The sequence below is a fragment of the Platalea leucorodia genome, assembly GCF_965183815.1.
Source record: "Platalea leucorodia genome assembly, chromosome: 18".
Lineage (NCBI taxonomy): Eukaryota > Metazoa > Chordata > Aves > Pelecaniformes > Threskiornithidae > Platalea > Platalea leucorodia.
The window spans coordinates 7482509-7496000 of record NC_138840.1 but is presented as its reverse complement, the minus strand read 5'-3'; the positions used below and the strand labels follow the sequence as shown (position 1 = coordinate 7496000).

The 13492-nt window shown below is 49.2% G+C and overlaps 1 protein-coding gene across 1 annotated transcript in view; it reads right to left on the bottom strand.

Moving 5' to 3' along the window:
- The window catches only part of CSMD2 (CUB and Sushi multiple domains 2), a gene marked incomplete at both ends in the record, with an annotated part of 300879 nt that overhangs the window by 37471 nt on the left and 249916 nt on the right, over nt 1-13492 (bottom strand). Inside the window, 7 exons of the mRNA XM_082329451.1 lie at nt 1847-2035; nt 2986-3132; nt 3858-4046; nt 5857-5970; nt 6727-6807; nt 10555-10700; nt 12444-12621. Of these exons, the coding sequence (XP_082185577.1) occupies nt 1847-2035; nt 2986-3132; nt 3858-4046; nt 5857-5970; nt 6727-6807; nt 10555-10700; nt 12444-12621 (1044 nt within the window). The remainder of the gene's footprint in view (nt 1-1846; nt 2036-2985; nt 3133-3857; nt 4047-5856; nt 5971-6726; nt 6808-10554; nt 10701-12443; nt 12622-13492) is intronic.

The following is a 13492-nucleotide window of genomic DNA, read 5'->3' as shown; positions in this document are numbered from 1 at the left end:
TTGGCGACTGCCATCGAGTGGCACCACGGGTTGTGCCCACGGAGCTCCTGGCATGTCATGCGTTCAGCTGAACCAGAACGGTGCAGGGTGGGTTTAGCGCTTCTCATGCAGCTCCCATGGGAAATCCTGTTCCCACACCCCTCCATCCCACGGCGCAGACCTGGGGGGCTCAGCAACACCGCATGAGCCCCTCCGCGCTTCCAGGCCAGGCAGTGACAAGCCACGGACAAGCCACGGACGGTCTGGCTCTGGCTCCCTCCTTGGTGGCCTGGGAACTGGTGCTCAGGGACTCGTTTCTGCTTTGAATTGTTGCTGTCGGGTGAGACCTCATCCAAGTACCTCCTCTCCCCACCTCCCCACCCATCCTCTCTCTATCTCCTCCGCGCCTCCGTGTTTAAAATCCATTCCTCACACACCATTACACCTCTTGGAAGTAAATATAGACTTTGGAGCTGAACACGAGGCTCAGGTGGCATTCCAGCACACCAGGGCAGAAAAGACTTAGCAGAATTCGTACCTATTCTTGATTACATGATTTTCCTTAAAAAAAAAGACACAGCACATCAGAGAAATTCCTTACGCTGGGCTAAGGATTGGGGAGGCACAGTTGCCATGACAGCCCCTCGCGCCTGCCAGCCTTGCGGCGCGGTTCATCTGCTCATTCCAGCGCTCGGCGTTGGCCCCCGCCCGCGTCGTCGCGGAGGCTAAATCCCTGTCTGAGCTTGTGCTCCCCCTTGCCAACGGGACTGGGTGGCAGGGTCTTGGTTTACTGCTTTCCACTCACCTTTACATAAATACAGCCTTGAGAGGGCTCCAAATGGATATAAGCGCCCACAGCACAAAACCGCCCTTTGAAGGCAGGACTGCTTGCACCCCTGTGCCATTTCCAAAGAGACAAAGGGATTCAGGAGCACAGAAAGGATTTTTTCAAGGCTCTTTCGTACGTCCCACACTAAATAATCCTGCTTTTCCTTACGGCTTGGACTGGACAACAATGCAGACACCGCAATGAGATTTTGCCTATGCTGTCTCTGTTCCCTGGCTAGTTTCCAGGGAAGTCAATGCAATATTAATCCCCAGTGCTCGGTCCCCTTGGAACATGGATGAATGTTCAAAGACACTGAAAGGCTTCATCAGAATAAAGATAGGCATTTCATCAACACAAAGGAACAGGGATGATTGGCGGATTGAGAAGAAGGTGCAATCAGAAAGTGAACATAGCGAGGGAGACAAAATAGCACAGAAGCAAAGTCCCCTGGGGCGCACTGCCCCGTCCTCCCCTCCGCTCCCACGCCGGAAGGAGCCCTGAGCGAAGCATGATGTGTCATAAAAATTACGGTTAATTAGGAGGAAATGTGGAAAGAACAACTACACGCCTAAATCTTACATGAAGCCAACAGAAACTGGGCACCATCTGAATCCCAAGAAATTTCTCATCCCCCGCTGACACGCACAGACCCAAGAGGGCAATTCCAGAAACACCAAAGGAAATTCCAGTTACTAAAACCCAGTGGGACCCGTGCTCCTGCCAGCCCTTCCAGATTTTTCCAAGCAATAGCTTTTCCCGTCCTTAACCAGGGCTTGGCTGTGTCTTTACTGAGAGTTCAAACGCTTCTACAGCGGTAGCCTTTATGCAGATGCCTTTTTTCTCTCCCTTCCCTCCTGGCTCATCTATTCCCAAGGACTTGGATGTAAGAGGAGCACCCCTCACTGCCCACCTGCAGCTCCAAGCCTGTTCTCAATAGGGAATTGGGGGAATTACAATAGGTTTTTATTTTTACTGTGTTTTCCTCAGTCCTTCCTAGGACTCCCGGATCCTCGTAACGATATGTTTGCCTGCTCTCACCTTGGCACAGAGGGATCGCTTCGTTCCAGTGGAAGTAGCCCTGAGGGTGCTGGGAGCAGGTGGTGGTGCTGTGGCCAACGAGACGGTAGCCTGTGTCACAGCCAAAGCGGACCGTGCTGCCAGGGTGCAGACCCGTCTGGCTGAGAATCAGCCCGTGGGCTGGTGGTTGAGGGAGGCTACAGTAAGGAGCTGGAGAGAAGGGCAGAAGAAAATGAATCAGCCACTGGATGGGCAGTATCAAGACAAATTCCCTCCCTGTCCTCAGGAATTACACCGTGCTTACCATAACCTAAGGCTGTACAAGAAACAGAGAACTTGTGATGGATAAATACAAAGTCAAAGGGGCAAAGAGCGCAGGGCTACTATCCAAGTTTCACTCAGCTCTAGGAATAAAGACTAATTTCTGATAATTAAATATTACTTAATTCATTTACTGAGTAAAGTCATTATTTATTTATGACATACTGGCAAGTTCTCAACCCAGTTTTATAACTTCCATTAATTAAGATTTGCTAAGTTCCAAAACATGGTAATTCATTTTAAGGAATTCTCAGCAAACATTCAGTACCCAGCAGTGGTTTTGTGCTGAACGAGCAACCAAGACTCCCCGGTCCTGCTCCTGCGAGAGCAGTGGCAGAACGCCCGAGCAGGAGCACAACGGGTTTTAAACAGTTCACTGCCAATGCAGTAACACGATCAGACACATCTAAGTTGTGCCTCATGCACCAAGCAGCTCCTAGCGCAAGTTCTTCTGTTTTGTGATGTTCATCTTCAAACATCTCAAAATGGCCTCACTGCAAGGACACGATAATTTAGTAACACGGCAACCTTTACTGTGAATTGCGCGGGATGGGTTTCATTTATCCAGAGCCACATCGTCTACAGTTATATATTCTGGTTCTGATTCTTAAGAGTGGTTGAGAAACCAGCCAAAGCTTCAAGGTTTCTTCTGGAAATAAACCTGCCTTCCCCAGCCTCACCAGCTCGGGATGAGCCCAGCTTTGTGCGCCTTCCCAGGCCTTGGCAGCTTCTGCCGACACAGATGGCCTATACCCCTCTGCAGCAATTTCGTGGAGATCCTTGGCTGAAGAGATGGCCGCGTTCTTGGCAGAGGCATCTAGTCTCTGCTGTGTGCTTACCAGAGTAGCGGATTTTGAAGCCTTTTCTGTTGTAGGCATGATCAGAGGACCAACGGAGATAGACTTTGTTCCCACTGCTGGTGACGGTCAGAGGGGCAGAGTAGTTCCCGCTCAGCGACAGGAGCAGTGGGCTCTGGCCAGAGGGACCTGTAAGGAGGCAACGGGGAAAAGTCAGGGCCGACACACACAGAGTCATGCGTGGGCCTTACGTGCCAGGGCGCTTCTGCAGAAGGAACCGTAGCACAGGAGCTTTCACCATGAGCGCAGGAACGGCAGCTCGTGCTCAGGGGTGTTTGTCAACACGAGTCCCAGTGCAGTCACCTGGCTCCTGGGAAACCAACAGCAAATAAAGCCCAGTTCATCGCAGTAAGACCAGGATTTTGCTCCAGGCATAAGGCCTTCGGCTCAAGTCCTGATGGGAAATCACAGGAGCATCAGCACAGCACTTGTATTCTGTGTTTGGTTACAAAGCTGCATCACCGTGAATACTGACAGATCCCCTCTCAGTTCATGTGAGCTCGTGGGCCTAGAAAACCTGGTCTGCACGGGCTTCAGGGATGAGAAGTCCCACCTGCTCAGCTCGTCCCTTCCCAGCAACCTCCGCTGCAATTTCTCCCAGGAGCTTGCTAACTCCTGCCCCTTAGAAAAATACTTTAGAGTCATCCAAAAATCAAATCATTGATATTTTCTTATCCAGAGAATCAATGAGTCTTAGGAGGAGCTTTCTTTAAGCCCAGCAGGAGGTTGCAGGCGTAGCGGCAGAAAGCTCTCCCCACAGCGCTCTGGGAGCAGAGATGAACAACAAACGTAACTCTGCTGCTTCTTTCCTTTCCCCTCAGCTGCTATGCAAGTCCAACTGGTGAACCTCTTACCGTCAAAGATTTCAAACTCGTCATATTGCTTCTCGCTGAGGAAGTACTCGATGGTGAGGGAGATGTTATACCCAGGCTCTACCTTCACCACCCAAGAACAGGTCTGAAAGTGAGGGTAACTTCCCAGGAAGCTCTGGCTGAGGATCACGCCGGTGGAGTCCGTCATAACCTCGTTCATCGGACAGTGCACTGCAGGGAACGTGAAAGAGAGACCATAGCAAGTGAATTTTCCTGTTTTGCAGAGGAAGGAAGGAAACACAAGGTACCATGGCCAAGAAGGTCTGTCCTGACAAGCTAGGTCAAGCTAGGGCACAACTCCCCCCGCGTACATCCACGGCACACCTTGGCCCCTGGGGCTCACAGAGAGTCCCTAAACCTTGACGCAGGCTCCAAACGAAGCATGCTGCCTTTCCACAAATCCAAGCAATTGCCCATGTTTAAAGGAAGAGGCAAAAAGCAACGATAAAACCAAACAATTTCAACTTTCTTTGCATTATTTCACATCTCTTTCACCAAGCAACTATTCTCAAGTTACAAAACACTCCCCGGGAACCCCTGGGAACTTTATTACCTGGGTTAGAAGAAGGTGTGGAACTACAGGCTTATCCCAGGTCACCCAGGGAGTTATTAGAGTAGGACATAAGAACTCCAATTCCTTTCTCTAATCGGTACAGCCCATTCAGCCTCTGGAAATACTAAATCCAGCTAAAAGCACTAAATAAAAAGGCCAGCAAAAACACCCCAGAAGAGGAGGCAAACACACAAAGCGAGCAAAAAGCATAAAAAGAAAGGGATCTTTATTTATCCGTAATTGTCACTAAAACCCAGTGCAAACACTGTACTTCTATTAACAGAAAACAGCCAGAACTATCCAGAAAGAACAGTGTATTCTTTCAAAATCCTTAATCCCATCAGTGATTTTTTGACCTCTATAAATTGGTGGCCAGATGTAATTTAAGCAGTCCCTTTACCCCCAGGCTAACAACCATCAGTAAATAATTGAATGACCTCCCTTTCTCTCCTTCAGTTCATGCTATTTCAGAGAGAATAAAGCTATAGAAAAATATCCCATTATATGGTAAAAATGTTCAGATAGGAGGGAATGAAGGAGATGAAATAATCACGGCTGGAGTGAACAAAAGCACCAGCAGGAATCCAGAGGATAAATAAGGTAACATGGTAGCATGGAAACATCTTTGGGATCCCTCCTGAGCAGCAGCAAGGTGTACAACGCAGCGTGCTTGGGGCTTTCATTTTTCTCCCATGTAATACATTCCGTGGCACTAATAGAGAAGCCGTTCCTCGCAGGATTGCCTTGCCGGAGGAGCTCGCTGCGCTGCAGCCTGCTCTTCCTTTGGCTGTTCACGTGTCGCCAGCAAACTGTCAGCGCAGAAGCCCTCCCCGCCTCCCAGGGTAAGGACATTTGGGTGACTGTTTCAATGACTTTGTGAATGCAGTCAGACACGCAGTGTGTCAGACCTCTGCTCAGTCCCTGTTCAAGAAAGTACAAGCTTGAAGGGCCTTCCAGAACCGGGGGCTTGGGGTATAATCCAGGGCACCCAATGCAAGGCAAACCCCCTTGGAAGGCACGGAGACCCAGCAAATTCCCCAGAGCCAGCGGGGGGTGGAGGAACTTTCCCTATCATTTATCAGAGGGTGTTGCAATAAATCACCCAGCAAATCTCTCACCAGTATTTGCTGGTTGTTGCTTGAGCCTAGCCAAGGTGCTTGGCCCCGGGACAGGCTGGGAGGCAGGTCAGGAGAACAGCCTTCCCCTGCACAGAGATGTCTCGCTGCCCTCCTCGCTTGGTCCCGACGGGTGCTTTTGCACTACTGGGACCCTGGAGATCTGAGAACTAACCCCAAAGATGCAGTATGTGCAGGGAAGCCTCCCCCAGCTGCCACCCGGCTTGCTCCCTCCCTTAGCAAGGCCCCCGATTTTGCAGCAGTCTCTGGGTAGCGAAGCTTTGGCTGCCACGCTGGGCACCCCCGGCTTTACCTTCACACGTGGGTGGAGGTCCTTCAAACTGGAGATGAGTGCCTAGTTTGCAGGTCAGGATTTCATTTCCAATCAGGGTAAAGCCAGGAAGGCATCTGTACCTCACTATGTCACCTACACACAGAGACAGAAAACATCTTGACGCAAGGGAAGGATCCATTCATTAAGGCTGAACCGTGGCCTGGGAACGGGGTACCACGGGGCGCAGAGACCTCTCAGACGTGCCTCTGCCATGACCATGCAGAAAAATAAAAGGTGTCGAAAGGCATGCTGGAGTCTCAGTTGGGATAAACTGCTGTCATGCCACTGAGACTATTATGATTTGTGCAAGCTATTTCAGGTGGAGACTATCCTCAAAGAGAGCAGACAGTGAGGAAAGCTACTTTAAAAAAAAAAAATAAAAATCACGGCTACTTCACTGGTTGCAGACACACTTAAAAATGGGGATGTAACCATGAACAGCAGCAAAAAATACAAAAAGCACAGTCAATATGGGTGAAAGGTTCTCAAAAAAAGAATAACGGCCTCTCGGCTTTCACACAACGCTTTGTTTGAAACACCCGAAAACTATTATTGCGGCCAAGATTTCTGAATGTTTCCGAACAAGCTCAGGGCTTTCACAAAAGCCAAACCACTTCTTCTGTACCAGCAGAGAGGAAAAGCCTCGGGACAATCAGATCAGTTTGACTGCGTGTGAATGCTGGGCGTTGAGCAAGGTCACGCACGGCTCCCCAGGCCGCGCGCAATTACACGTGTGAAGAGGCCTCGTGAAGCTCCAGCCATGGGGTGACAACACGCGTGTCTTCTGCGGGCATTCCCAGCACCGGGAGGTGGCGGGGAAGGAGGGCTAAGAGGACTGGGAGAGGCTACCTATGTTAAATTCTTCGTTCTCGGTGACGATTTCTGCGTTGGGAACGATGGTTGGAGGCTGACATCTGAAGAGCTGGTAGGCTGAAAGAGCAAAGGAAGAGCAGCAGATGTTAAGCTGGGGGTGAAGGCAGCCACGGCCGTCTTGGTGCTAAGCACAACAGACATCAGAGCAAATCCTCCCTCTCCACAAAGAGACGGAACTGGCAAAAGCGCAACCAGCCCCTTCCCCCTCCAAACCCTACAGAGGCGGCTCCAGGTACTGGTACCCCACAGCAGCTTCCTCCAGTTTCCTACGCCTGATAGGAAACAGATTTTTGTCTGTCTGTGGAGATGCAGGTGCCCGGGCAGCGTCAGTCCTTTTGGGTGAAGACTGAAGGATGACTGATAGATGTGGACGTGAGGCAACGTTACGGCACCTTTTGGGATACTAAGAGAGGAGACCTCAGTGGAACGAGGTCGAGGACAGAAGAGGCAGAGTCTCAGACTGCTCCAGCAGTCATTATGCAGGGAATTTCATCCTTACCACCTGTCCTTGAACAGAGATCGCAAAACTCACTGATTTACTTTTAACTTGGAATTATTCATTAATTTCTTCTGCAAATAATTCCAGGAGTGCTAACGTTTTCAACCGCAAATCCTATACGTAGCTTGCAGTTCACAAAGTAACCTAATGCAAGGTTGAAGGCAGTGCCTCACGGAAGGCAAAACAGGGAGCCCTTGTACTCGTTCCCAGTTAGGCGTTTCTTCCAGGGTGCCATGTGGCTAAACGGGAAGAAGAAATCCAGTTGAGGAGCAGAAACAATTCCTTATGGCTCAGGCACCAGACCAAATACATTGCAAATAGCAACTTTTCCACCAAAAATTAAAGAACAGCTAACTCTGAGCAAAACAAACGCACCGCTTACACGCATGCGGGTGCATAAGGCTTGAGCACTGTGCTGCTTATGAAAATAAACACACGAGAGCTGTGAGCACGGTTAAATTGAAAATATGGTACCGGGAACTAAATGAATATTAATGAAAGACATTTTCTGCTATTTGCTCAGCACTTCTCTGCATCTCTGCTCCCCCTGCACCTGACCCTGGACAAGCATAACTTCCTCTGAAATTTATATCAGCCCTTTAATTTAAGATACTGGAGCTCAAGCTGCCACCGAATATTAATTCTTACTAACTCCACGATGTCTAACTCTTCACACCACGGCAAGGCTGGCAGTCCTGGCGGCAGCCTCACTGCGGCTTACGATGATGCTTAAATACACATGTAAAGAAGTAGACGCCCCATCCTCTTACCCAACTGCCTCACCCCCTAACCCGGGGTTGGATAATACTTTCCCAAAAGATGTGGGGGAAAACGTGACGTTTGGAGGTCCAGGGAACGGGCTGGAGGGAACGCAGCCACTTGGGGTTAGTGCGAGGGATGGGCTTACTCGTCCCATGTGTGCGAAGGGGAGGAAAAACCAAACACATGCCACTACAGTGAGCTAAACTCAGCCAGGGATGGGGGGGTGCCAAAGGAAAGCGCCAGCTCTGTAATTCGGACAGTCAGCCCCTTCTTTGCCATCCACCACGGGAGTAAAGAGAATGGATGAGCAAAGGAGCTGGGAGAGCCCGCACGTGGGACGGAGAGGAGCGAGAGGCAGCAGGGGAGAACCCTTCTGCTACACAGCAAAGAGCCGTCCCAGGAGGGGACACACTTATTTGCCATCTTTTAAACAGATGTTTGACAGTGGGGAAAGAAGGAAAGGAAACCGTAACAAAAATTTAAATTAAATGCTATTTAAAAAGTGCTTGACAGCATCTATTGAAGTGGAAAGATAACCCAGCATTTACAGCATTAATCTCCTCTCCTTAATGGGCCATATTTCAATACAGAGGTGTGATTAAGATGGCTTCAGCATATGGGTGATACAGCACCGGTAAAGCTCCTTTCCACGGCACATCCATTTGTTCTCACCAGGACAAAACAGAGTCCCGTCCTTGAAACCACACTGGGACCCCCTTGAGTTACTGTGCCATAAAACCCTTTCCCATCACGCTCACACATCAGCCCGCGCTGGCACCTGAACTAACCCATTTAATAATAGGTGCAACATCATCATTTTTCAAGGGATGCTATTGAATCTTTAAGCTCTGTGAATCATTCTTTTGTTTCCCTTCCTCCACCCTAAGGAAACGCTTCTTTGCAGGCATTTAAAAGGGCAATGGTTCTCTAACACGGCGCTGATCATCCCTGTACAGGAAAAGACAATTTAAAGCTGAAGGAGGACGTCTCCTATGTCCTAGATCTGCCAGCATGCAGACCCAGAAATGAAAATATACGTCGCTGTAGATCCCGAGGAAATTGCACATCCCGCACTTACACCCCAAAGGGCGATGCCAAAGATTGAACCGCCTGCGCTGCCTGAGCCCGGCGTGAAAAGTTCCCCCCTTTCTCCCGCGCCCTTCTCGGTGCGCAAGGCGCCGCAGGCAGAACGAGAGCCTGGGAGGGAGGGAAGAATCTCACCCTGGAGGCAATCACATCTCTGGCGTTAGGCTTTATACTAAAGCCCCGTGTATAAGGGAGCAATAAGCCAGTAAATGACACTTTAATAAAAGGCCAAGCAGTTGCCAGCGTGCCCAGCTGGTTAAAAAGTTATAAAAGGCTGCTGGCCTGCACCCATACCTACCAGCACCAACCCCAGACCTCTCAAGCCTGCGAGTGGCTTTATACCCCACATAAACCATAAGCTGAAGAAACATCAGTATAAAGTGCTATCAAGATCAAAGAACAGCAACATATGCTGATGGGCTCTAACCACAGCAATGATAGTATCTAATTCATATCACAAAAGGAAGCATTCGCTGAACTGCAGCAGTGTTTACATACTGCTCATTTCTGAGCCAAACTGCCTAAACCATAATTTTTTGCATAACTGTTATATACGCACCATTGTCTAGTAACATAAATCTTACAGTGTTTTGCAGCAGTAAACCAATTCCCTCCGAAGCCTAGCAAACATTCTTTAAATTCAGCCTATCTGTATAATACTTGCCTTTTGGAACTGAGCATAAGCTAAGACGTTCTGCACAGATTCATCGTGTAATTCACGTAACACTTTGTTGACGTTGTTGCCAGCAAGTTATCGAAGCAAGAGGAGGCCTCCACTTGCACTTTCCAAAATCCCAGAACTGCCGTAGGAACTTGTTAGCTAATCCAATTTAAAGTTGGGCTCTTGTTTACTGGTGGAAAGCAAATACTCTCATTTCAATGTAATACCCAACATCTCTCTAGCGTGAGCTGCGCTCACACCAAAGAATCCCCACGTAATTCAGGGATTTACAGGAACCCTTTTCCTCCCCAGAGGAATGAAGTCACCTCTCAGCTGGAACATAGCTGCCATTTAAAACAGGCCACCAAGATGACCCAACTGGTTCAGCATAGCATTGGGAAGACAATACTGCAACCAGCCAACACTGGAGGGAAGGAGGGTTTTAGGTAAACAAAGCGGAGCTATCCATAATGGGATCTGCCATGGAGAGGACCTTATTTACAGGCATCACCTTGAGAGGGGTGTAGGGTTGGCACGGCTCTTAGTTTGCAGGCACTTGATCCATGCTTGAATTATCACAACGTTACAGATGGATTTCCACATCTGCACAGACTGTGGGACCACTTGCCAGCGCTCAATTGGGAAGATTTCCTTTGCGGAAGATTTCAGGTAAAAGGGTATTTTTTCATATCTTCCCCAGAACTAGCCCTCTCCACAACGAGCCACAACCGATCCATGCCCCTCCGCATCCCACAGGCAGGTATAAAGCACGCGTTGCTCAGTAAGCGATACAGACCGTAGAAATAAATGGCAAAAATCCCTCCGTTGGCGGCATCGCTGTGGAATTTCATCAGGACCTGATTGGAAGAGCTTTGGGCTGATTTCTTAGCAGAGTTGCCAGTGAACACACCAAGCTGTGGGGCTGTTTGCTGTGGACCATCCCTAAAATCACGTCAGAAACACAAGAAAAGAGCATTATTACATGTCTTTAATCCCAGACAACAACCAACCTCCTACGCTGCATGCACAGGAGCTCCTTCCTGCTCTTCCCTCCTTGTCCTCCCTTTTCTACATCTAGATATATTCTCAGCAGCTCCCTGGGGAGCTGACCTGGACTCCCAGTCCCCCTCTCCGCTCCGCTATAACCAGGGCAATTTTCTCTGGCAGTGCAGTGCTTACCCAGTAGACAATTACACACATAAACTTCATTTTTAACCTCAGAACTTGAAGAATTAGAGCCAGTTTTCCAAAGGGGTTTCACTCCCTGTTTGCACAGCAGACACTCGGGTATTTTAAACGTCAGATATTGATTGAGTGCTACAAGCTCAAGAATTTGGCCACAAGCTTTTTAGCCAATGCAGCTCTGTGTGCTCCCTTGGCTGACCAAAGTTGATAATATGCCATTTCGCTTCCCTTCTCCAAGTAGGAAGGGAAGATCCAGCCTGTAAGGCTCCTGGGGTGAAGAAATCAGTGCCACTTCATTAACCGCAGCAGAGTTGCGCCCGTTTTACATCAGAGGTCACAGTTCCCAGTTGCTGCTCTTTAAAAGGCAGGTGGGGGTCGCAGCCAGTTCTGGTGCCTAACGCATCCCAGCGCTGCCTCTGCAGTCTGGGAGATCAGCTTGGATTGTAGGGCTGCGTATCAAGGATTGCAAAAGAAAAACCAAAAGAGGACATTGGTAAATGCAAATGATTTACCAACGGCTTTTTCTGCATTCAGCCTCTATCCATAGACAGGTAGCCATCGGTAAGGTGCAAAAGGAAAAAAAATGAGCCCCAGAAAATGTCTGTCAGAGAAATCAGAAGTGAAAGGCAATTCCTGGTATGTGAGTCCGAACAAGATTCATTTCAACTAAATTCAGCTTGAGATAAAGACCCTGTTTACCATTCATAAAGTCTCCTCTGCAAAGCCCCTCAGGCTTCCCAGGAGATGTTTCCTTATTCCATTCAGCAGAGCACTTTGGAGACGAAGGGACAGGCTGATGAGAGCATCCAGCAGGACGAGCGGGGCTCTGCCGCCGACCACCCTCCCGCCGCAGCCGGGACGCCGGTCTGCACCCCCTGGCAGCTCAGCCCCACTCACGGTGACTGTGGCAAAGCAGTGGGACAGTGACTGCTAATCCCAGGCACCGCGGGGGGCTGATGTGCCTCATTTTTAACTGCTGCTGATCACAGAAATTAACGGCAAGGAAGACCTGTAAGGTCTTACAGGCGCTGCTATATGGCCAAGGGTGGGACTACTCTCTGAGCTGCACATCACCGAGGCAAAAGCACCACGAAAGCGACGGATTCCTGCACAGACTCCTCTCTAGACCCAAAGGATGACATTGCCATCACTTGGCATGAGCAGCCTAGTCATTCAGCGATCGTTCCCTTCACTGACCTTGCACTCCCTGCCTGCATTTTTCAGGAATGCAACATGAACAGCATTTGGAGACAGTCACCTTGTCCAATTTGTTAGCCCCTTGCAGCACATGGTCCTCAATCTAAAGGCCCTATCAAGCACGTGGAGTTTAAAAAAATTCCAAATCCTCACCCCAGTGTCCCCAGAGGATACTCCTACTCTCAGACACAGCACTACCCACGCACCGCAGCAACGGGTGCTCGGTTTATCAGCCAGAGCATCTTTCTGAAATGGAGCCTTAGTAGCAACCCCAGTCGGTCCTCACACCTCTGCTGTACCCACCAAACAGTGATGAAATCGTTGTAGGGCTCTGTTTGCAGCAGAGTGAAGTTGAGATGGATTCCATATCCCACCGGCACTGTGAGAAGCCAAGTGCAGTCCTGGGAATTGGGGTACTGGTTGGGGAAGCCAGGAGAGTAAACTGTACCATTTTGGGTGGTGATGTTCCCCCCACAAGGCACTGCAAGCAATCAAACAGAAACACAAACCTGATGAAGAAATATCCCCCCAGACAATCACTTTTAAAGATCCTCTATTTCCCATTTTTCTTTCCTTTATTTTGGATAAAAAGATAGCAATCCTGGAGGATCCAGCCCCAAAACCTTGGCCTAGCTTGCCTCGGAATAATTCATAACTGCCACAACCACATCTAACATTTTCAACTTCATTCCATTACAATAAATTTATTATTAAGTGCTTCAGAGCTGAAAGGAGACTGTCAGGGTGTTTTGTACAGATGTGATAGCCAGGTGCACAAATAAACTCTGTCTTATGCCCTAGTAAGAGTCTTTGGGTTCCACCAGCTGTCTGCACCCATGCATGGAAAATACAGCTCCTGACGAGATCACACCAGTGGGCAAATCTATCCACTTGTTCCTACAGCACGGCCTGGACCAGAGCCACCGAGCAGCTGGCTTTTCACAGAGTACAGCTGAGCAGGGGGGAAATGATGATTTGTATGACAGCAGCATCCAATTCATTAATCAAGACGACAGTTCTATTGCACTAGGTATCTTCCAGGTCCAAATGAACTTCCAAACTAAAGAGAGGCAATTAGAAACAGCCTGGGCAGCGAAAAAGAGGAAGATGACGTCCTGCTGAAGGCAACGCAGGAGGCCCACAGCAGGTCCCTAGGTTTGAAAGTCCCATGTACAAGCATCAGCTTCTGGACCTCTCTGGCACAGAAGTTCAATGGAAACGATGACAACATCTGCAGCGTGTTAACTGGCAACCTGCAACAACTGAAGGCACGGGGATAAGCGCAGACGGTGTCATCTGCCTGAGCCAGCTCTGCTCTACAGGCCACGCAGCTGTATTAACCCAAACCTTGG